This window comes from Bufo gargarizans, chromosome 4 (genome assembly GCF_014858855.1).
Source record: "Bufo gargarizans isolate SCDJY-AF-19 chromosome 4, ASM1485885v1, whole genome shotgun sequence".
NCBI lineage: Eukaryota > Metazoa > Chordata > Amphibia > Anura > Bufonidae > Bufo > Bufo gargarizans.
Window position 1 is genome coordinate 502,266,554 of NC_058083.1, and position 25,038 is coordinate 502,291,591.

The following is a 25,038-nucleotide window of genomic DNA, read 5'->3' on the forward strand; positions in this document are numbered from 1 at the left end:
AGCAGGCGTAATGAGTGGAAATGGCGGCAGGGGGAGTGGGGGCCTGACCAGAGGAAGACATGATGGCCTCTCGGTGGTGGAACCTGAAAAGAAGAGGAAGGAGTCAGCCAGAGGCTGCCTACCACGACCAATGGTGCTGTGTCCCAGAAAAAACCGAAGCTGGAGGATCCGGAGCGCACAGAGTGAGGACGCACGCGGCCGCACAGCTCAGGCAGAAGAGAGAGAGAGCGTCCGGCAGAAGAAACAGCCAGCGCCGAGGGAAGGCAGAGGAGGGGACACAGCCACCGAGGTAGGGAGAGCGAGGGCCGAAACCGGCCGTCTTAAAGGGGCCGACACCATTAAAAAAGGCTCCAGAATGGCGACCCCCCTGAGAGGAGAGCGGGGGAGACCCCAAGAAGGAGAGGTGCCCCCCCCCAAAGGCCCAGCTTACTAAGTGGAGGTGGGGGGGTGGGGGAGGGGGTTGGGGCTGAAGCACATACTCACCCTCCGATTAGTTCAGGCGCAGCATGACCACCCCCTCGGCGGACTCAACACGGAAACCGTGGGTCCGCCGGAATCCACTGCGGAAGCAGGTCACGTTGGGGACTGGGTGGCTGCAAGGTACCGAGTACGCGCCCGCAGGGGGACAACTAAGGTGGAACACGATGGAGCCGCCCCTGCTACCTGTAGAGGAAAAAATTAAAAGAAATAAAAATAAAAATAAAAGATAAAAAATTAGCAGAAAAAGGACCTGCTAGCAGGTCATGTCTGCCTCCTACGGACACTAGAACTAGACTGAGTTGTTCTGGCTCTAGCAGAGGGGTATAGCCCACCTGGGTGGAGCCAACACTTTTTTGTTTCTAGTGTCAGCCTCCTAGTGGCAGCTGGGCATATACCCATGGTGCTGTGTCCCCCAATGCCACGCACGAGAAAATAAATAAATCAAAACTGTGCCAAAATTACCAATTTTTCTTGCCCCATAAAGTAATAATGAATGATCAAAAAATCATATGTACTCAAAAATGGTACCAATAAAAACGTCAACTCTTCCTGCAAAAAATTAGCCCCTGCACAAGACGATCGGCAGAAAAATACAAATATGGCGTTCAGAAAATGGACACAAATTATAATTTTTTTAAATGCTTTACTATGTAAAACTGAAACAAACAAAGTAGACCTATTTGATATAATTGCGTCCACACCAACAACCTGCTCTATAAAAATAGCACATGATCTTACCATGTCAGAGTAATGTTGTAAAAAAAATTCAAACTGTGCCAAAACAGCTATTTTTGGGTTATTTTGCCTCACAAAAAACATAATATAGAGCAATTAAAAATCATATGGTCCCCCAAAATTGTACCAATAAAACTGGCACCTTATCTCCTAGTTTCCAAAATGGGGTCTCTTTTTGGGAGTTTCTACTGTAAGGGTGCATCAGGGGGGACTTCAAATGGGACATGGCATCTAAAAGCCAGTCCAGCAAAATCTGCCTTCCAAAAACCATATGGCGTTCCTTTCCTTATGCGCCCTGCCGTGTGCCCTTACATCCGTTTACGACCGCATGTGGGGTGTTTCTGTAAACTGCAGAATCAGGGTAATAAATATTGAGTTCTGTTAACCCTCGATGTGTTAAAGAAAAAAATTGATTAAAATGGAAAATCTGCCAAAAATGTGAAATTTAGAAATGTGTAAGTCCCACAAAGTGACTTCAGATCTAAACTGGTCCTTAAAAAGTGGGTTTTGGAAATTTTCTTAGAATTTTAGAAGCAATTCTTAAAATGTTTAAGCCTTGTAACATCCTAAAAAAATAAAATGACACTTACAAAATGATGCCAACTTAACCACTTCAGCCCCGCTAGCTGAAACCCCCTTCATGACCAGAGCACTTTTTACACTTCGGCACTACACTACTTTCACCGTTTATCGCTCGGTCATGCAACTTACCACCCAAATGAATTTTACCTCCTTTTCTTCTCACTAATAGAGCTTTCATTTGGTGGTATTTTATTGCTGCTGACATTTTTACTTTTTTTGTTATTAATCGAAATGTAACGATTTTTTTGCAAAAAAATGACATTTTTCACTTTCAGCTGTAAAATTTTGCAAAAAAAACGACATCCATATATAAAATTTTCGCTAAATTTATAGTTCTACATGTCTTTGATAAAAAAAAAAGTTTGGGCAAAAAAAAAAATTGTTTGGGTAAAAGTTATAGCGTTTACAAACTATGGTACAAAAATGTGAATTTCCGCTTTTTGAAGCAGCTCTGACTTTCTGAGCACCTGTCATGATTCCTGAGGTTCTACAATGCCCAGACAGTAGAAAAACCCCACAAATGACCCCATTTCGGAAAGTAGACACCCTAAGGTATTCGCTGATGGGCATAGTGAGTTCAAAGAACTTTTAATTTTTTGTCACAAGTTAGCGGAAAATGATGATGATTTTTTATTTTTATTTTTTTCTTACAAAGTCTCATATTCCACTAACTTGCGACAAAAAATAAAAAATTCTAGGAACTCGCCATGCCCCTCACGGAATACCTTGGGGTGTCTTCTTTCCAAAATGGGGTCACTTGTGGGGTAGTTATACTGCCCTGGCAATTTAGGGGCCCAAATGTGTGAGAAGAACTTTGCAATCGAAATGTGTAAAAAATGACCGGTGAAATCCGAAAGGTGAACTTTGGAATATGTGCCCCTTTGCCCACCTTGGCTGCAAAAAAGTGTCACACATCTGGTATCGCCGTACTCAGGAGAAGTTGGGGAATGTGTTTTGGGGTGTCATTTTACATATACCCATGCTGGGTGAGAGAAATATCTTGGCAAAAGACAACTTTTCAAATTTTTTTATACAAAGTTGGCATTTGACCAAGATATTTTTCTCACCCAGCATGGGTATATGTAAAATGACACCCCAAAACACATTCCCCAACTTCTCCTGAGTACGGCGATACCAGATGTGTCACACTTTTTTGCAGCCAAGGTGGGCAAAGGGGCACCTTTCGGATTTCGCAGGCCATTTTTTACACATTTTGATTGCAAGGTACTTCTTACACATTTGGGCCCCTAAATTGCCAGGGCAGTATAACTACGCCACAAGTGACCCCATTTTGGAAAGAAGACACCCCAAGGTATTCCGTGAGGGGCATGGCGAGTTCCTAGAATTTTTTATTTTTTGTCGCAAGTTAGTGGAATATGAGACTTTGTAAGGAAAAAAGAAAAAAAAAGAAAAATCATCATTTTCCGCTAACTTGTGACAAAAAATAATAAATTCTAGGAACTCGCCGTGCCCCTCACGGAATACCTTGGGGTGTCTTCTTTCCAAAATGGGGTCACTTGTGGCGTAGTTATACTGCCCTGGCAATTTAGGGGCCCAAATGTGTGAGAAGTACCTTGCAATCAAAATCTGTAAAAAATGGCCTGTGAAATCCGAAAGGTGCACTTTGGAATATGCGCCCCTTTGCCCACCTTGGCTGCAAAAAAGTGTGACACATCTGGTATCGCCGTACTCAGGAGAAGTTGGGGAATGTGTTTTGGGGTGCCATTTTACATATAACCATGCTGGGTGAGAGAAATATCTTGGCAAAAGATAACTTTTCCAATTTTTTTTATACAAAGTTGGCATTTGACCAAGATATTTTTCTCACCCAGCATGGGTATATGTAAAATGACACCCCAAAACACATTCCCCAACTTCTCCTGAGTACGGCGATACCAGATGTGTCACACTTTTTTGCAGCCTAGATGCGCAAAGGGGCCCAAATTCCTTTTAGGAGGGCATTTTTAGACATTTGGATCCCAGACTTCTTCTCACGCTTTCGGGCCCCTAACATGCCAGGGCAGTATAAATACCCCACATGTGACCCCACTTTGGAAAGAAGACACCCCAAGGTATTCAATGAGGGGCCTGGCGAGTTCCTAGAAATTTTTTTTTTTTTGCATAAGTTAACGGATATTGATTTTTTTTGTTTTTTTCTCACAAAGTCCCACTTTCCGCTAACTTAGGACAAAAATTTCAATCTTTCATGGACTCAATATGCCCCTCACGGAATACCTTGGGGTGTCTACTTTCCGAAATGGGGTCACATATGGGGTATTTATACTGCCCTGGCTTTTTAGGGGCCCTAAAGCGTGAGAAGAAGTCTGGAATATAAATGTCTAAAAATGTTTACGCATTTGGATTCCGTGAGGGGTATGGCGAGTTCATGTGAGATTTTATTTTTTGACACAAGTTAGTGGAATATGAGACTTAGTAAGAAAAAACAAAAACAAAAACAAACAAAAAATTTCCGCTAACTTGGGCCAAAAAAATGTCTGAATGGAGCCTTACAGGGGGGGTGATCAATGACAGGGGGGTGATCACCCATATAGACTCCCTGATCACCCCCCTGTCATTGATCACTCCCCTGGTAAGGCTCCATTCAGACGTCCGTATAATTTTTACGGATCCATGGATCGGATCCGCAAAACACATGCGGACGTCTGAATGGAGCCTTACAGGGGGGTGATCAGGGAGTGTATATGGGTGATCACCCGCCTGTCATTAATCACCCCCTGTAAGGCTCCATTCAGACATCCGCATGTGTTTTGCGGATCCGATCCATGTATCAGTGGATCCGTAAAAATCATACGGACGTCTGAACGGAGCCTGACAGGGGGGTGATCAATGACAGGGGGGTGATCAATGACAGGGGGGTGATCAGGGAGTTTATATGGGGTGATCATGGGTTCATAAAGGGTTAATAAGTGACGGGGGGGGGGGGGGGTGTAGTGTAGTGTAGTGTTTGGTGCGACTTTACTGACCTACCTGTGTCCTCTGGTGGTCGATCCTAACAAAAGGGACCACCAGAGGACCAGGTAGGAGGTATATTAGACGCTGTTATCAAAACAGCGTCTAATATACCTGTTAGGGGTTAAAAAATTCGGATCTCCAGCCTGCCAGCGAGCGATCGCCGCTGGCAGGCTGGAGATCCACTCGCTTACCTTCCGTGCCTGTGTGCGCGCGTTCACAGGAAATCTCGCGTCTCGCGAGATGACGCGTATATGCGTCCAGGAGGAGTAAAGCAACCACCTCCCGAACGCATATCTGCGTACAGCGGTCGGGAGGTGGTTAAAGTTGACATATGGGGAATGTTAAGTAATAAATATTTGATGAGGTATCACTTTGTTTTAAAAGCACAGAAATTTAAATTTTTTAAATTACGAATTTTTCAAAATATTTGGTAAATTTGGAATTTTTTCATAAATAAAAGGTTAAATATATTGACTCAAATGTATGACTATCATGAAGTACAATGTGTCACGAAAAAAATCTCAGAATGGCTTGGATAAATAAAAGTGTTACAAAGTTATTACCACATAACGTGACATGTTGGATTTGCAAAAAACTGGCCCGGAAAGGTGAAAACTGGCCCGGGGTAGAAAGGGTTAAACAGCCTCTGTAAGTATAATCAACCTTATTAAACCAGGCCTTTTAAAACGATACCTTCGGTTTCTACGTAGCGGCGTTCCCGAGATATCAGCATTTTATTATTATGCAAATAAGCTCTTTCGGGAACAGAGGGGCCAGGCCAAAAGGCTTGGAGCACCGCTATTCTAACACCCATCTCCTCTGGGCACTGCCCCTTCCCGTTTGACTAACATCCTACCCCACCCATCACCTTAATGACATTACACCCTGTCCAACTTATGTACAGTCTTTATTCTCAGCATACACCCGTGATATCGTCAGTATGCAAATACTTCATGAGCGCCTTCAAAGAAAACATTGGTGACATAGTGGTCCTATAATAAAACCGGAAGTTACTGGTGGTCGAGCGGCTTCGCAGAGAGAACAGGAGCACAGCTGCTGGGAGGATCGCAAGGTCAGTATGCTCCCCTTCTCCGATAGCCCGCTGCCACTTAGGCTACTTTCACACTAGCGTTTTTGCTGGATCCGGCAGGGTTCAGCAAAAACGCTTCCGTTACTGAAAATACAACCATCTGCATCCGTTATGAATGAATCCGGTTGTATTATCTGTAACATTGCCAAGACGGGTTGGTCATGAACTCCATTGAAAGCCAGTGGAGGACGGATCTGTTTTCTATTGTGTCAGAGAAAACGGATCCGTCTTTCTCCGCATCCCAGGACGGAAAGCAAACTACAACATGTTGCGGTTTGCTCTCTGTTATGGGAATGCAACTAAACGGAACGGAATACATTTTGGTGCGCTCCGTCAGTTCAGTTTTGTCCCCATTGACAATTAAGGGGGACAAAACTGAGGCGTTTTTTGCCGGTATTGAGCCCCTATGACTGATCCCAATGCCGGAAAACTAAAACGCTAGTGTGAAAGTGGCCTAATTTGTGCCAGGACCAGCATGTAATCCATAGCACATTAGCAGATCGCCAATGTGCTGCGGATTACATGAGTACTCACTGGTGGCAGTGGAGCAGAGGGCTGTCGGGTGAGGGCAGCCTACTTACCTCTCCAACCTCCGAGCTGTGCTCCTCTTCTCTCTGCTGCTGGTTCTGCTCAGCTCTTGGCTTTCCTCAGAAAGAGTAGCAGAGGGCGTACGGATTCACAGGTCTATAAGGCTCCATTCACACGTCCGCAAATGGGTCCGCATTCGTTCCGCAATTTTGCGGAACGGTTGCAGACCCATTCATTTTCTATGGGGACAGAATGGATGCAGACAGCACACAGTGTGCTGTCAGCATCCGCATTTGCGGAGCATGGCCCCGCTCTTCAGGTCCGCAGCTCCGCAGCTCCGCAAAAGATAGAACATGTCCTATTCTTGTCCGTAGCTTGCGGACAAGAATAGGAATTTCTATAGGGGTGCCGGGCGGGTGTGAATGGAGCCTTAGTCTGCTCGATCATAGGGTGAACAGAAATGAGAGGGGCACAGTGCTTCTACTCCTTTGTTTTCGCAATTGGTGGGAGCCCACGCCGATCAAAACTTCTGACTTGTCACTATGACCTAGCAGAAGTCTGGTGATGGCTACCCTTTAAGTTTTAAATTGGCTGCATATATATATCTCCGCCTGTCCTATCCACTACAGTCAAAAAGATTGTTGGCAGTTCTCACCAAAACGGTCACGATCTGCCAATAAAAAAAAGCCCAGTCATTGTGTTATCAGTCCTCCACCTGCTACTGATAGGGAGGTGATAACATTCAAGTCCGTGGTAAGCTGTAAAGAGAGGTTTTTATTTCTTACCAGTCTTGAGTGCAAGCCTGTTCTGGCCACTAGGTGGCAGCAAGTGTGTAAATGTCTACATTTCATTCTGAGAATCGGCTGTTAATAACCCAGTGCCTTGCCTGCTACTATAAAGTCCACAGACCTCAGACCACTCTCATCTTACATATAAGACATTCAGAAAACTGCTCTCTCTCCCACCTCCCGATAGAGATGCATGCTCAGGTGCATCATACGTGCACATTTATTTTAATTGAGAGGGATCGTTGTTTCCCCATGCACCTGCTGTGGGTGGTCATGAGGTCCTCATGCACATTACGTTGTATGTTCTCGGCATCTATCGACTAACTGCTTCCGGACCATTTATAGGATCATCTCATCACCTACAAGGCGTTTCCTATATGAAGTGCTGTGGTGATCCACTGATGGCCGTGGGTGACAACCCTAAGACCCCAGTAAAGAATAGATGTGGTGGTGGGGGGGAAAAAAAATTACCAATTCCCCATAAAACGGCCGCTATGGGTTATATATAGTACTGCATGCGGACATTCATTCGAATGAGTACCCAAAAGCTGAGTCCCGAATGGAGGAACTCTTCTATGATATCCATATGCCCTGATGAGAGGAACCCTTTATGTTTGGAGGCTGCGCACCAGTAGATCACCGTGTACGCCGAGCCTGGGAACATGTCCTCATAAGCTGGAGCTTAAGCGGGCTTCCTAAAAAGTCATTTCCAAACTTCGCAAGTAGGTCATTTACTAATTAAACGAAAAGCTTCTTATGATTACAAAGAAAGTAATCTTTTGGCTGAAAAGTGTTTATGTAATGGCTGGAAGAGGTTCAACTCTGGCGTCCAAACAGACCACGCCGCGGGATAAAGGAAAGGAAATACATGATGAAATAGAAAGATAAATTGTCATTTAAATAGCATTTCGGATTTAAAAATAAGACAGCAGCAGACATACAACCCAATGAGGCCACTTCCACATCTGTGCTTTCCTTACTGGTATTGATCAGTCATACTCATAGGATCTCAAAACCGGAGGAAACCACTTCCGTTTTGACCCTATTCATTGTGAACGGAACGGAGTGCACCAGAATGCATTTTGTTCCTCTGCGTTTCCACGCTGCAAAGCAGGGTTTGTGCGCGCGTCATGGGATACTGATCAAGACGGATCCGGCATGAAACACAATGCAAGTCTATGGTGCCAATGCCCATTGACTTACAATAGTTTTAGTGCCCGATCCGACTTGGTCATTTCAGAGATAATACAACCGGATCTGTTCATAACGGACGCAGTAGGTTCTATTATCATAACGGAAGCGATTTTTCTGATCCATGACGCATCCAGCAAAAATTATGTAAAAGTAGCCTAATACAACATATAAAGATATGCCCGGCATACGCCAAGTTGATGGGCTTGTGCAATGCTACAATATTGATGACCTATCCTCAGAATAGGTCATGAATATCAGATCAGCGGGGTTCCGACTCCTGGCACCCTCGCTAATCAGCCATTTGTGCGAGCGCTGCTTCCGCTTCAGAATTACCTGTGCGCTGACTCCTTTGCAGTGTCCACGCAAATTAAATACAGCGGTTCGTCCCATTCACTTGCTTGGAATGAGCAGTTGTAATTACACTGCGCTGCCTCTGCAAACATTTTGAAGCAGAAGCAGTGCTTGCACGAGTGCTGCTACCTCTTCAAACAGCTGATCAGTGGGGGCGGCGGGGGGCGGATGCCCACCAATCTGATATTGATGACCTATCCTGATTGTAGCACTGCACAACCCCGTTAATACCCTGAATACACCAAGTTAATACCCTATGTACAAGATACAGGGGAACAAACGAGGTGCAGAATAAAGTCCTCCGGTGTGTTCTACAAATGCTCAAAATATGTTATTCTTGCATTGAGCCAGCTGAACCTGTAGTCCTAGGCGGCCCGAGTCCTCCTGAAAACTCCTCCTGATCTTCGGCAGCTGAGCTAAGAGGACGCTTTTCAGTCTGCCTCCTCTCATGTGACTGCTGCAGCCTGTGACTGGCTGCAGTGGTAACATGATGAGACCAAGCCATGTCTACAGAGACCAGCAGATAACCAGGTAAGGGAGCCAAGAGAGGATAGATTAGATATTTATTTATTTTTTAAAGTGGAGGCAAGTGTTTTTTACCCTAATTTAGGACTTGCTGTGGATCCACATGCAACAAGGATCGTGACCCCACTGAACTCTTCGTAAAACCTGCTATGTACCAGTTTCCGTTCTGCATCAGAAATTGACACGCTGCAGATTTGTAATACTCATTCATTTAGCTGGTACTCTAATCCAGTGTACATTTTCGGTCTGCAAATCCGGGTGAAAAATTGGCAGCTTTTCTGTTACATGTGGATGAGTCCTGACTGTGCTGCACTGAAGAGGCGGCTTCTCCGGGACCCAGGGGCCTCATTCAGGTGCCGATCCATTAGTAAGAATGACATTCCGGCACCAAACGCCATTACGTAGGATGTAACACGACTACTATCCATCCTTTATTTGCTGCTGTTTTCATTACTACAGTGTAAGAGACAACAAGGTGGGGTCCTTCTCCTGAGTTCTCTATGACTTCCAGTTACACCCCTGCCTGGAGGTGCCACCCGCAGACCACATGATTGAAGTCCGTATATACAGAGATACAATTGTGCTGAATCACTGCTTAAAGGAAACGTGTCGTTAAAACCGGATAGAGACATCTGCTTTTTATCTTATATGATTTTATTTTATGATTACAGATTTTTTTTATTCTATTTCCTGAATATGATTAGGGGGGCGGCCATCTTGCCCGAGTGTTAAAGCGCCCTTTATACTGGCCAAGAATCTTAAAGATAATCGCTAACGAGTGTTCGTAGGCGGTGACACTCGTCCATCGGGTAATACGATCATTTGTGCGTACACCAAAATCGTTGTTTACTGGCAGCAGATCGTCCTGTGTTATCACGCTCTTCTGCCGGCAAACAAGTCGGTATGGGGAAGAGCAGACCATTGTGGGGAAGGAATCTGCTGCTCTATCTTCCCATGTAAAGGGATCATTAGAAAACATTAAGAAAATTGCTTTACGCAGCCCCATGGGCCACGGACACAAAGGACAGGAGGGGACCTCACTGAGAGAGCGTTGTCCAGGCACGCTCTGTGACCTGGGCAGAGGTCAATGTACAAGGGAACAATAGATCAGCTTTGACAATCACCTATTGTGAAAGGTGGATCCCCTCTTATCTATAGACATAGGTGATATCATTACAGGCAGGATTAAAATGACAGATAAGCAGGTAACTGCAGTAAACTGATGTGCACAGACCACAAAGGTCTGGCTTAGTAACCAGTGCGAAAACTGCAGGATTTGATGGGCTTTGGGCTTTTTTTTTTTAAATATAGATAGCGACAAGGAAAATTAGATGAAAAAATATTTGAATATACGTTTAACATAAACATGATTTAAACAACAGGTCATTTTCTGCCGACACATTTCCTTTAAGTCTTATATAGTAATACTGCAGCTTAATACACTTAATAGGAGGTGCCTGAGTATTAAGACATATGGATGTCCTACAGCTTGATTTTCCTAAGAGCTAGGGTGGAGAGCGGCTAGAAAAGAGAGGCTCTTGCTCTAGCAGACCCAGCCTATCCATGTATTGGCTGCCTTGTAATACTATAATCTGCCTGCAGTGGCCGCTGTAGGGGAAATGTAAGGCCAGCCCTATCTGCAGCGATCGGCTGATCGTCGTGCCAGGTTTGGTAGTGGAGCAAACACCCCTTTCTCTGTTTTCACCTAAACATTTACAACTATTTGCAAAGATCATAAAGTGTAATTTATTCCTGCAAAGCTTCACTTAATGTGCCGCTAAGTGGACTTGACATATTTTCAAGTATGCAGTACTTGTGCACAATGCTTCTCCATAGTCCTGTTCTCACTTGCTCCTCTAGCGTTCCTGGAAGCCCCGGTGTGACGTCACTGCCTGTATACAAATTCCACTACACCGCAGAAGTGGCGTCTGGTCTCACCTCAATCTCCCTCTCCGGGTTCAGGTTATGATCCCACAGAATGACTTTCCGGTCCTTCCCGCCTCCTGTGAGCATCATTCCGTTCCTCATCTGGCACAGTGTGAACACGCTTCCATCATGGGCTTTGATCTGCTTGCTAATTTGGTAGACGCCTGGAAACGGACAGTGAAGACATCGTAATGTATAAATGTACACGTGCAACATCTGTAAATTTTATATAATGATAATCGGGCACACAATTTCCTGGCATTTCACCTCTTAGACACACCCTACTGTCCCCAGAAGAATAAGATGGTTTGTGACCAAAACACACAAAAGTGTGGACAAACCCGCTCCGGGCTTTTTGGCCTCAGCAACCAAGACCTGCTTGATTCATTTTCTGCATGTTGGGAAGAGGCTGGTCACACACTTGCCATGGACCATTGCTTGAAGTCTCCTTACCATAAGACCTCATGAACACGGCCATACAAGTTTTACAGTCCGCAAAACACAGATCCCGTGTGCATGCCACCATTTGTTTTTTAGCCCTGTAGAAAGGTCCTATTTTTTTGCGTGCTGGCAGAATAGACAAACTGATGCGGACAACACGCGGTGTCCTCTCCGCAGTTTGTGGGCCCATTGAAAATAATGGGTCCGCATCCGATCCGCAAAAAATGCAGATCAGAAATACGGTCGTGCATGGTACTATATACAGAGCAGACTGAAACCCTACTCTCTGCTGATCTGCCCACTAATGCACCTTTCGGATAAACAGACATTTGCCTAAGGCTGAGTTCACACGAGCGTGACAGATTAGGTCCAGATGCGTTCAGGGTGCATTCCGTGAAACTCGCACAATTTTGCAAGCAAGTTCAGTCAGTTTTGTCTGCGATTTTGTTCAGTTTTTTCCGCGCGGGTGCAATGCGTTTTGATGCCTTTTTTCACGCGCGTGATAAAAAACTGAAGGTTTACAAATATCTCTTAGCAACCATCAGTGAAAAACGCTTCCGGATGCAATGCGTTTTTCACTGAAGCCTCATTACCTTCTATGGGTCCAGGGTTGCGTGAAAAACGCAGAATATAGAACATGCAGCGTTTTTCACGCAATGCAGAACTGATGCGTGAAAAAACGCTCATGTACACAGACCCATTGAAATGAATGGGTCCGGATTCAGTGCGGGTGCTATGCCTTCACATCACGCATTGCACCTGCGTGGAAAACTCGCATGTGTGAAAGAGGCCTAAGGGTTCATGCGCACACATTTTCTTTCCGTGTCCATTTTGCGGACCCATTCACGTCAATGGGTCCGCAAACAAAATAGGGACATTATTCCGTGTGTATTCCGTTCCTGTATGTCTGCGCAGCCGTTCCGCAAAAAAATATAAAACATGTCCTACTTTTGCCCGTTTTGCGGATCGCAAAATACATACAGTCGTGTGCATGAGCCCTAAGACATTTACGTAAATTGCACAGTAGATCATTTTCTTCCGCTTGGAGGGGACGTAGTTTTCCTATAAAGCACTGCCTGAGATCTCCCTACATCTGCATCTCCTGTAGGAGCCTCAATATCCCAATGAGGGCAAGATCAAAGCAATACGAAGAGCTGGAGACGCCGCGCCATGTTATTCTGCTAACACAGCACAGGGTCTTACTGTCACAACTTGCTGACGTTTAGCTGTAGGCAACATGAGAATAAATAAATCTATATATATTCTGCGTTCTCCCTTGCAGTGGAGCTCTAATTGCTGATGGGACATCCTGCAGTGAGTCATATAATTTATGTAGGTATAGGATAAACTAGTGCTCGGAGCTACACTCCCTCATATTACACCTTATTTTCCATTCCAAACATATATACCTAGAAATTACAGGTGGCATTTAGTCTGAAAACCTCCGTGCAGCATATCCGGCTGTACTGAAAACCACTACTCCCCTTCCCTTACACCAATGGTCTCGACCTGCGGACAGTCTGCCCTTGCTCACTTCAGGTGGCCGGGACATGCAGGGAGTTGTAGTTTCACAACAGGGGGAGAAGTGCAGGTTGGAAACCACTGTTTTAGGCCTCATGCACACATCTGTACTCCCTGGTCTTTGCAGATTGTACACAAACCCATTCATTTCTATGGGCCGCATACAAAACCCCACACAGACGTCATCCAGGTGCTGTCGGTATCCGTGCAGCCGCTCCGCAAATTATAGAACAAGTCCTAGTCTTGTCAGTTTTGCGACAAGAATAGTCCCCAGAACGCTGCACAACATCTGTAGGCACGCTCCAGTATATACTAGCGGCTCCACTTACTATATCAGTGAGCGGCCCCCAGAATCCTGCACAACATCTGTATGCACTCTCCTGTATATACTGGCGGCTCCTAAGCACCCCCCAGAATCCTGCACAACAACATCTGTATGCACGCTCCTGTATATACTAGCGGCTCCTAAGCGCCCCCCAGAACCCTGCACAACATCTGTATCCACGCTCCTGTATATACTAGCGGCTCCACTTACTATATCAGTGAGCGGCCCCCAGAATCCTGCACAACATCTGTAGGCACGCTCCTGTATACACTGGCGGCTCCACTTACTATATCAGTGAGCGGCCCCCAGAACCCTGCACAACATCTGTATGCACGCTCCTGTATATACTGGCGGCTCCACTTACTGTATTAATGAGCGGCCCCCAGAACCCTGCACAACATCTGTATGCACGCTCCTGTATATACTGGCGGCTCCACTTACTGTATTAATGAGCGGCCCTCAGACCCCTGCACAACATCTGTATGCACGCTCCTGTATATACTGGCGGCTCCACTTACTGTATTAATGAGCGGCCCTCAGACCCCTGCACAACATCTGTATGCACGCTCCTGTATATACTGGCGGCTCCTAAGCACCCCCCAGAATCCTGCACAACAACATCTGTATGCACGCTCCTGTATATACTAGCGGCTCCTAAGCGCCCCCCAGAACCCTGCACAACATCTGTATCCACGCTCCTGTATATACTAGCGGCTCCACTTACTATATCAGTGAGCGGCCCCCAGAATCCTGCACAACATCTGTATGCACGCTCCTGTATACACTGGCGGCTCCACTTACTATATCAGTGAGCGGCCCCCAGAACCCTGCACAACATCTGTATGCACGCTCCTGTATATACTGGCGGCTCCACTTACTGTATTAATGAGCGGCCCCCAGAACCCTGCACAACATCTGTATGCACGCTCCTGTATATACTGGCGGCTCCTCTTACTATATCAGTAAGCGGCCCCCAGAACCCTGCACAACATCTGTATGCACGCTCCTGTATATACTAGCGGCTCCTAAGCGCCCCCCAGAATCCTGCACAACATCTGTATGCACTCCTGTATATACTGGCGGCTCCTAAGCGCCCCCCAGAACCCTGCACAACATCTGTATGCATGCTCCTGTATATACTGGCGGCTCCACTTACTATATCAGTAAGCGGCCCCCAGAACCCTGCACAACATCTGTATGCACGCTCCTGTATATACTGGCGGCTCCTCTTACTATATCAGTAAGCGGCCCCCAGAACCCTGCACAACATCTGTATGCACGCTCCTGTATATACTGGCGGCTCCACTTACTATATCAGTGAGCGGGCCCCAGAACCCTGCACAACATCTGTAGGCACGCTCCTGTATATACTGGCGGCTCCACTTACTGTATCAGTGAGCGGCCCCCAGAACCCTGCACAGAGTGGCCCCCGATGACTACAGGCACAATAAACCTATGACACAAACACTACCTCCGGCCCATAACCGAGACAAACAACTTGCCCCTTATTGCTTATGATGTCAGATCTGCTGATGTTAATCTCCGGAGTCTGGAAACAATGGATTCACATTTTCTTTTGCCATTTCTTGATTAAATTCATATTAAATTAAAATCCCGGGAGATTTGGGTTTACAGTGTTCTGATTTTAGGGAATGTGCTGGCATTCTGAAGATACCTCTGGAACTGACTGACGGTTCTCTATGCCCCGAGCATTCATGCGGCAGGAACTGTGCCGCCGTGTGTAACGGGTCTGGTGGCCAAAATCCTAATGACAAAACGTCCTTGTGGTCCGGAGACTGCGATGGAGAATTCAGTGCATATAATGAGAACAGGCATCCTATCCCAACATATAATCACTACAATGTGATTATGGGATGGGAGTGAGGGGAAAGGCTCTAATACTTCTAAGCCTTCACATTGCGAAACGGTGTGTAATGCTTACAGCCGGGTGGTCCATTATTCTATGGTGAGGAAGTGCAATTGATCTGCAAAGTCTCATTTTACTACGATCCTTAATGGAAATCTGTCAGCAGTTTTGTACCTATGACACTGGCTGACCTGTTACATGTGCACTCGGCAGCTGACGGCATCTGTGTTGGTCCCATGTTCATATGTGCCCGCATTGCTGAGAAAGCCGGAATTAGACTTACCGGTAATTCATTTTCCACGAATCCACCATGACGGCCCAGAGAGATTGACCCCTGACCTCTGTAGGGGCAGGAACAGAGATAGGTTTAAAAGGACCCCTCCCACCACCATTCACCAGTGAGTTCCAGATTATAGTGCCACAATCACCAGTTAATGAGTGAAAAAAATCAGTGTTTTTTTTTTTTTTTTTTTTGGTATTAAGTTCATACCAAATTTTTTGGAGTAAAATGTACTTTCAGGGTGGGATATCATGCCGTCATGGTGGATTCGTGGAAAATGAATTACCGGTAAGTCTAATTCCGGCTTTCCACTTCACCACCATGACGGCCCAGAGAGACATAACAAATTATATACGTCTTAGGGTGGGGCAACGGCCTGAAGGACCTTGCGACCAAAAGCCAGGTCAGAGGACCTGGATAAGTCAAGTCTGTAATGTTTAGTGAAGGTATTTACACTGGACCAGGTTGCGGCCCGGCATATTTGGTCTAGGGAAGCTCCTGCTCTTTCAGCAAAAGAGGCCGACATGGCTCTCGTAGAGTGAGCCCGAATGACCTCTGGACAACTGATGCCCTCAATCCTGTAGCAGTCTGTAATAGTCTGTTTTACCCATCGGGCAATGGTAGATCTGGAAGCTGCCTTCCCCTTATTTTTACCACCAAATAGCACTAGTAAGTTTTCCACCTTCCTCAGGTTTCTAGTGACCTCTAGGTACTTTAGCACTGTTCGTTTAACGTCCAGGGTATGGAAGCGTTCTTCTCCAGGATTCTTAGGGTTTTCACAGAAGGAGGGAAGAATGATCTCCTGGTTCCTATGGAAGTCGGTTACTACCTTTGGTAAAAACGTCGGGTCTAGCCTCAAGGTGACACGGTCGTCCTGGATAATGAGGTATGGTTGTCTTATTGACAATGCCTGGATCTCGCTCAATCTTTTTGCTGATGTTATAGCAATAAGAAAAGCCGCCTTCTGGGAAAGATGCTTCAGAGAACTGGAGTCCAGGGGTTCGTAAGGCGGACCTGTGAGTACGTTAAGGACGGTGTTTAAGTCCCAGGTAGGCACCTTTGATTTGAGAGAAGGTCTTAGTCTGGCTGCAGATCTCACGAATCTTTGGATCCATCTATGGTTGGCTAGTTCAGAATCAAAATATGCACTAAGTGCTGAGACCTGGACTCTAAGGGTAGAAGGACTTAACCCCGACTCTAGGCCCTTCTGCAGGAAATCCAAAATCTTTAGTATATTCGGTCTGGTTTGATCTGGGGCTTTGTCGCCCGACCAGGTGCAGAACCTCTTCCAGATCTTTAAATAAATGGCGTTTGTCACCTTCTTTCTGCTGGCTTTTAAGGTAGAAATAACCCCCTCAGAGAGACCTCTACGTCTTAGAAGATTGGACTCAGGATCCAAGCCGAGAGACTGAAGATTTCCGGATGAGGATGGAGAACCGGCCCCTGGATCAGGATATCCTTCCTCCTTGGGAGAATAAAAGCTTCCTGAGAGGAGAGTTTGGTTAGTATCGAGAACCAGCTCCTCTTGGGCCAGTACGGGGTGACCAAGATTACTCTGGCTCTGTCCCTGATGATCTTCTGGAGGACCTTTGGGATTAATGGGAACGGAGGGAAGGCATATGCCGTGTCCCAGTTCCAGTGTAGGGAGAAGGCGTTGATCGCTAGGGGCCTGTCCCTTGGGTTTAGGGAGCAAAAGGTTGATACCTTTGCGTTTGTTCTTGTAGCAAATAGGTCTACCTGAGGGAGGCCCCACCTCTGGACAATCAGATTGAAGACGTCCCTGCTTAAAGACCATTCCCCCTGGTCTATGGTAGTCCTGCTGAGGAAGTCTGCTGCACAGTTTAAGCTTCCTTTTAAATGAATTGCAGATATCGACTTTACGTTCTTTTCCCCCCAGAGGAATATCTTTTTGGACAGACCTTCTAGCTTCTGAGATCGTGTGCCCCCCTGATGTTTGAGGTAGGACACGGTCGTTACATTGTCTGAATAGACCTTTATATGTTGGTTTCTTAATTTTTGAGCGGCTACCTGTATTGTCTCCCAGACTGCCCTGAGCTCCCTGTAGTTTGAAGACTGGGCTGCGATACTTTGAGGCCAGTCTCCCTGGTAGAGGTCGGAAGCAATTTTTGCGCCCCACCCCTTTACGCTGGCATCGGTATGGATAAGCACTGCTGGGGTTTTGAACCAGGTCATGCCCTTCGTTAAGTTTTTTGTTTGAAGCCACCACCGTACTGAGGATTTTATGTGGCCCGGGATCAGGATCTTCTTGTCCAAGGAAGATAGGTTCCTGTCCCATCTCCTGAGAAGCCAGGACTGAAGGGTTCTGTAATGGGCCTGGCACCAAGGGACTGCTACTATGCAGGCTGTCATCTGACCTAGGAGACTCATCGCTTCTCTGCACGAGAAGGATCGACGTCCTAGGAAGGCTCTGATAGCCAACTGCAGGTTCTGGATTCTTTCTGCTGGGAGAAAGGTTGTTAGTTTTTTTGAATCTAACAGGACCCCCAGGAATTTTACCCTGGTATTTGGAACTAGGGATGACTTTTTTAGGTTTATCACCCACCCCAGAGATGTCAGAAGGGAGCAGAAGATGTCTCGGTCTGCTATGGACTGATCCACAGAGTTGGAAATTAGTAGAAAATCGTCTAAATACGGGACGACCGTCACCCCCTGAGGTCTCAGGGAGGCTACCATTTCCACCACCAGTTTCGTGAAAATCCTTGGGGCTGAAGCCAGCCCAAAGGGGAGAGCCACGAACTGGAAGTGGTGAACAGACCCTCTGTGATCCCTTACTGCGAATCGCAGGAATTTTTGAGACAGGAGGTGAATAGGAACATGGTAGTATGCGTCCTTCAAGTCGATTGTACAGAGGGACGCATTTTTTTGAATTAAAGGAATGGTGGAATTTAGGGATTCCATCTTGAATTTTTTGTAGGTAACGAATCTGTTTAGTCTTTTGAGGTTTATGATCATACGGAAGGAACCCCCGGGTTTCTTTACCAAGAAAAGGCTGGAGTAGAACCCCTGCCCCCGCTGAAGCTCGGGAACGGGAATCACCACTCCTAAATCCCGGAGATTCTGAATCTCCTTCCAGATCTGGCTGAGCTGACAAGGAGATGGGTGGTGAGAAACCAGAAACACATCTGGAGGGGGGGGGAAGATAACTCTATCCTGTAACCGATTCTGATAAGATTTTGAGCCCAGGGGCTGGAAGTAGTCTGTTGCCACTGAGCAAAAAAATTGGGATAGTCTTCCCCCTATCCTGGCGTCACTGCTTCTCACCTCCCTTGTTTTGGGGATTAAGGAGGAAGCCTCTACCTCTCCCCCCTTTTGGGTAACTCCAACGCCCGGTCTTACCCCTGCCACGAAAGGAGCTGCTCTGGGAAAATTGACCACGAAAGGAGGTTTTTCTTTTAGCGGTCTTCTCTTCAGGGAACCCCTTTTTTTTATCTGTAGCCTTCTCAAGGATCCTGTCCAGAACAGGACCGAACACATTCCCCTGAGAAGGCTATAGAACATAACTTCATCTTGGAAGAGATATCTCCCGACCAAGATTTCATCCAAAGTGCCCGTCGGGCCGTATTAGACAAAGCGGCATCTTTGGCTGAGAACCTAATCGTTTCTGCGGAGGCATCCGCCAGAAAACCTGTGGCGGATTTTAGTAGGGGAATAGTATCGAGTATCTGGTCCCTAGAAGTCCTGTTAACTAGATGGTTTTCTAGTTCGTTCAGCCATAGGTACATAGACCTGGCGACTGAAGTAGCGGCTATGTTAGTCCTGACGCTAAACATTGCTGCCTCCCAAGATTTTTTTAACAGACTGTCGGCCTTCCTTTCCATAGTGTCCCTTAACTGACAGGAATCCTCAAATGGAAGTGAGGTTTTTTTTATTAACCTTGGCCACCTGGACGTCAATTCTAGGAACCTCAAAGATCTTAGAATCTGACGGGTCAAACACAAGGCAGGTTTCGGAATTCTTTGGAAATTCCCAGTTTCTTTTCAGGATGGGCCCATTCATCCATCACCATTTCCTTAATGTTTTCATTTATGGGGAAGACCCTGGAGCGTTTGACCCTCAATCCCCCAAACATCTCCTCCTGAATCGTATGGGGTTGCTGGATATCCTCCACCCCCATGGTGTCCCTGACGGCCTTTAAGAGGTCACTCATCTCGCTGGAGCTAAAGAAATATTTCTTAGTGTCCTCAATGATCTCGCCCTCAGATAGGGGATTCCTCATCCTCTTTCCTAGGGGATGAGGCGTTGTCCTCTAAGTCCTCTGAGTCAGAAATATCCGCCTATTCTGGGTCGTTTAGGGGGGCGAGGCCCTCGGATATCCTCGCGGAGGGCGGTCAGGGAAGACTTAACCTCTTCCTGGATCATGGATCTGAATTCCTGCATAATAGAGGGCTGTTCCTCTCTCACTATTTTAGCGATGCAATCCGAGCAAAGTTTTTTTGTATGGCCCTCAGGAAGCCGGACGGAGCACTGGAGGCATCTGGCGGTCTTCTTTAACTTTTAAGGGTAGTTTGGCCTAAAGTGAGAGAGGCAGCCCATTAATTTATGCCAGGCAGGTATAGGAGCAGTAACTTAGTGCAGTATACCCGCAGACCCCCAGGGGGAGAGACAGTGAATACACAAGAGTGTGCACACATATGGACCCCCCCTGCATTGTGAAGCTGCCAGCTGCCCAGGTGGGCTACTCACGCAGGGGCGCTCTGAGACGGTCTGTTCCTTCGGCTGTGGGACCTTTTGCTGCGGCTCCTTCTCCCTCTCCTGGTCCGACATGTCTGCGATGCAGAGAACGCCGCGGGAAGAGTGCTGGGAGCGCTTTATTTGAGAGGCCCCGTCTACTTCCGGGTTTCGCCGGTAACCCGGAAGTGACGTCAGACGCGCGCGACTGCAGAGCGTCTTTCCGGTCGGCTCCCCCCCAAGGAGGTAGGCGACCTGCGGCAGCTCAGGGCAGGCTTCCCACCCGTAGGGAGCGTGACCCCGGCGTCACCCTGCCAGCTTTGGAATAATCCGCCGGAGAGCAGGGGACGCTTACCTGGATGATGGAGCCGTAAGGGAGGCCACGAGGACCGCCGATGCGGTCATCCAGGTACCTTTGTGAAAATAAAAAACGAGGTCCACTTCACCTCCCTGAAGTCAGAGAGGACTTTTTCTCTGCCTGGCCGCTATAGGGGCAGGAACACACTGGTGAATGGTGGTGGGAGGGGTCCTTTTAAACCTATCTCTGTTCCTGCCCCTACAGAGGTCAGGGGTCAATCTCTCTGGGCCGTCATGGTGGTGAAGTGGAAAGATGATGTTTTAATAGATGCAAATGAGCCTCTAGGAGCAACGGGGGCGTTGCCATTACACCTAGAGGCTCTGCTCTCTCTGCAACTGCAGATCTGATATTGATAACCTATCCTGAGGATAGGTCATCAATATTAAAAGCCCGGAGAACCTCTTTAAGGTCTATTGGGGACACTACAATATATGTTTTATGTTCTCTTATTGAATCGCAATTGTGATGGTTTTATACCGTTTTTAATTATCACGCTGGTGTTTATACATTATTACAATATGATAATCCGATTCTTCTTATCTAACTTTTTCAGCCTCGAGCACCAACTATAATTATTTGGAACCTTTCCATTACTTTATTAGCTTTAGCGGGAGCTACGTGGAGTCCATGAATTTACGAATGGCGGGCTAACCCCACAGCTCCTATACTGTGCATAGAAAGAAAGCTGTCAATCAGCAGAGCGAGAGGACGGCTCATATTGAGGACACTGTACATTCTGAGAGGACTCAAGTGTGGGGCTTCACCTAATAATGAAAAAATACAGAAATGGGAAAAAAATAAAAAATATTTAAAAAAAGTGACCAGCACTGCAATCAGGATCTCCGTCACTACTTCATCCTGTCCTCAGAGAGGCAATAATCCCTCTAATGCAGGCATGCTCAACCTGCGGCCCTCCAGCTGTTGCAAAACTACAACTACCATCATTCCCTGACAGCCTACAGCTATCACCCTACAGAAGGGCATCGTGGGAGTTGTAGTTTAACAACAGCTGGAGGGCCGCAGGTTGAGCATCCCTGCTCTAATGGAAATGGGGCTGAGCTGCTATACCACAAATAACCTGCGGACAGGTACAGTAGGGTGCAGTTTTAGGAAAAAGCAGGCATGTTTTTCTAATCCTGGACAACCCCTTTAAACAGCTTTGTGGCTGAGCTAAACAAACATGCCAACGGGCCGCTTCATTTCTCAGACCACAGGCGTTTCACCCATCCATAATCTATGGACCTCTTTACTGGCCGCCACCAACGTTGACTCTTCTTCCTCCAAAAAGGCCTATCCACACAGACGGTTGCCAAATGTCACTCTACTTCCTTGGTCTGCAACCTGTGGTTTTCTAGCCATCACAAAACTATCATTCCCAGCTTATTGGGAGTAGTAGTTCCATATGGGCTTGAGAATCACAGGCTGCAGAGCACTACTCTTCCAAATACATGAAGGGGGTGAATAATTATGCATCTACTTATTTTGTACTTAAAATGGGTTTAAAATAGAGGCGACTCAGACCCCCCAATACACAAATATAATGCTTGAAAAAGTACAAAAAATTGGGAGTTTTCCAAGACTTTTCTACTGATGAGCTATGCTCTAGATCAGGGATGCCCAACCTATGGCCCTCCAGCTGTTGTAAAACTACAACTCCCAGCATTGTCAGAGAGCCTACAGATATCAGGGCATACTGGAAGTTGTAGTTTTGTAACAGCTGGGGGGCCACAGGTTGGGCATCCCAGCTCTAGATAGGTCATCAGTATCTGATTGTTAGGGGTCCGAACTCTCGGGACCCCTCTGATCAGCTGTTTGAGAAGGCACCGGCGCTTGCAGTAGTGCTGGAGTCTTCTCGCAGCTTTACCCAGGCCATCTGACTTCACATTCACCTGTCACATGGCCGAGCTTCAGATCAGCCTCATTGAAGTGAATGGGGCTGAGCTGAAATACCAAGCACAGCCACTATAGAATGGATGGCGCTGTGCTTGGTGAGCAGAGAGAAGGCTGTGGCGCTCACAGCAGCACTGCTGTCTTCTCAAACAGCTGATCACAGGGGGGCCCAGGTGTCAGACCCCCGCCGATCAGTAGAAAACCCCTTTAATAAGTAGTGTATCTCTCACCAGGTGAAGCATTTGCATGATGAGTTCTCCAGCGTGTGCCAGGCATATTAATGACATTATGAGTGGGGAATACACCTAATGACTCATATTATGACTACAAATAATTACCTGAGCATTTAGAACAATTATGGAGACATTTAGCTGGATGCCAAGCAGGGATTTAGAAGTAATTAAAACGTTAGGAGTGGCAAAACCAGAGATCTTCAGGATAACCTTTACCGTATCACCGCACCCTTATTTCAGCGCCACTTAATATCATGGAAACCTGGCGTAACCACCTCGGTGGGAGGAATGGACCCTCCAGCAGAATACTCATACAGAAGCACACAGGTGTGAGTACTTGTTGCTGGCCAAGTCATCCCGCACGGATTAGGTGGATTGACACGTGGCAGCCATTTCTGCAGCGTGTCTGCCAGCCCCATTCAGAGGTACAGGACGGCAGCAGAGACCTGTGAATATACCCGATGCCGGCAGACGGTGGGACGAAGAAGCCTACCTTTTACTCCTTTACCGGCTGTTGATTCGACTGGAGTTTTGCTCCATATTAACATGACTCCACCGGAGTCTCCAGCAAGTACATCTCCATTGGGTAGGAAGGCTAAGCACTGCACAAACTTTGGTTTCTCGTATTTCTGCACAGAAAAGTTGAAAAATGTGAGTTCTGTGAATCCTGTCTGCAGAGTGCACAATAAATCCACCAAATCTATCCTCCTCCTATCAGATACTCACTACACAAACAAGATTTCAAGGAGAGGTCCAGAATTAGAAAATAAATAAAAAAAATAAAAATTAAATTATAATATCTAAAAGAAATAAAATAGAAACAGCGCCTCTCTTTTGCATGGGGCTGCATCTTGCGTCTGTTATTGCAGCGCAGTCCTATCAGACAAGAGCAGTGCTTTTCAGGACAGCATGCAGAGACCTCATGTGGTGCAGCCGCGTTTGAAGATATTTAGGATTTAGAAGCTCTACATACAACAAGGTGACCCTGACTCTCGCTCTGACACCAGGTGCTGCACGCCAAACTACTGTCTGATGCCCAATAAGTACTGTGCCCATGATACCTGCCGGGCGCTGGACAGCAGCCTCGCCAACCTTCCGTGCAGCAGCGCCTCTCTACATTCATGTCAGATCTGGAGACAGGGGCTGGATTACCCATTAAAAAGGGGAGGTGTGGGATTATTAAAATATATAAAAATAGTTTATTTTTTTTTCTAGAAATGGCCTCACTCTTGTCCATGGTACTGCAGCTCAGTCCTATTCAAGCGTGCTGTTACTTGTAGTGCCCCTGAACATGCTGGACGGGTGCAGCCGATAGTCGGCCTGGAATCACACCTGCACTTTTTTAGCCACACAAGTGTAGCCAATGGAGAGAAGGGGGGTGGGGTGGGGGGATCCATCACTCTTTTCTTTAGGCCTCATGCACACAGCCGTATGTATTTTGCAGTCTCCAGATTGTGGATCTGCAAAATCTGCATACCGTCCACGTTGTATCTGCATTTTCGGTGGACCAATTGACTTCAAAGGGTCCGTGGACTGCATTTTGTGGCCAAGGTTGTGTGCATGAGGCTTTACGTTTTTTCCTTCTTTGTGGTTTGGCTCAAAAATACAGCAGCAAAAACTACAATTCTGAGCAGAAATCTTCAGTGATGTGAAGGAGGTTAATAAAACCGCATTGATAAGCGTGGGGTGTGGATTACTGGTGGATTTTATGCGGATTTCCGTGTCAGATCAACACGTGGAAACATAACCACATAATCCTCTTCAGCGGTTACGGTATATTCTGTGCTCTGAAGTGCTATATCTAAGGCAATATATCCTCCCACTCCCGCCATACCCTAGTAAGAAAGGACCACGATTCCCACGGACCACAAAACCATAATCAATACATTTTCCTACCCCAAAAATTCCCTGTTTTCTCGCCAGAGAGTTTCCACTCCAGGTCCAGAAGAAGATGTGCGATTTGCCGCAGGTGACTATCGTGTTGGCGTCGGTCGGATGGAATTCTACGGCGAGGACCACCTCATTTGTAGTCTGTCCAAACAAAGAGAGGAGATTTATATGCGACCTCACAGCACAGCCTCCCCGTTATACAGCAGATAATAGAAGTCCCGATCTTATCCCGGCCCCCCCATATTCTCCGTTTGCTAAGCAGTCAATAAGGATCTCATTTATGGGGTAGGCATAACACGGTATCCGTTCTTCTACCCAGTTGTCATTTTCCCAAAGATTTTTTTTTTTCCCCCTAAACATCTGAAATGTAGT

The 25,038-nt window shown here is 46.6% G+C and overlaps 1 protein-coding gene across 4 annotated transcripts in view; it reads right to left on the reverse strand.

Moving 5' to 3' along the window:
- The window catches only part of EML4 (EMAP like 4), a 189,879-nt gene that overhangs the window by 26,305 nt on the left and 138,536 nt on the right, over positions 1–25,038 (reverse strand). For all 4 annotated transcript variants that reach the window (XR_006388849.1, XM_044291838.1, XM_044291840.1 and 1 more), the window contains exons 13-15: positions 24,673–24,807; positions 23,270–23,405; positions 11,185–11,336 (exon numbers count right to left, since the gene is read on the reverse strand). Coding sequence is in view for 3 of the 4 variants with exons in the window: in XM_044291838.1 (XP_044147773.1) it covers positions 11,185–11,336; positions 23,270–23,405; positions 24,673–24,807 (423 nt within the window). In the remaining variant the exon portion in view is untranslated. The remainder of the gene's footprint in view (positions 1–11,184; positions 11,337–23,269; positions 23,406–24,672; positions 24,808–25,038) is intronic.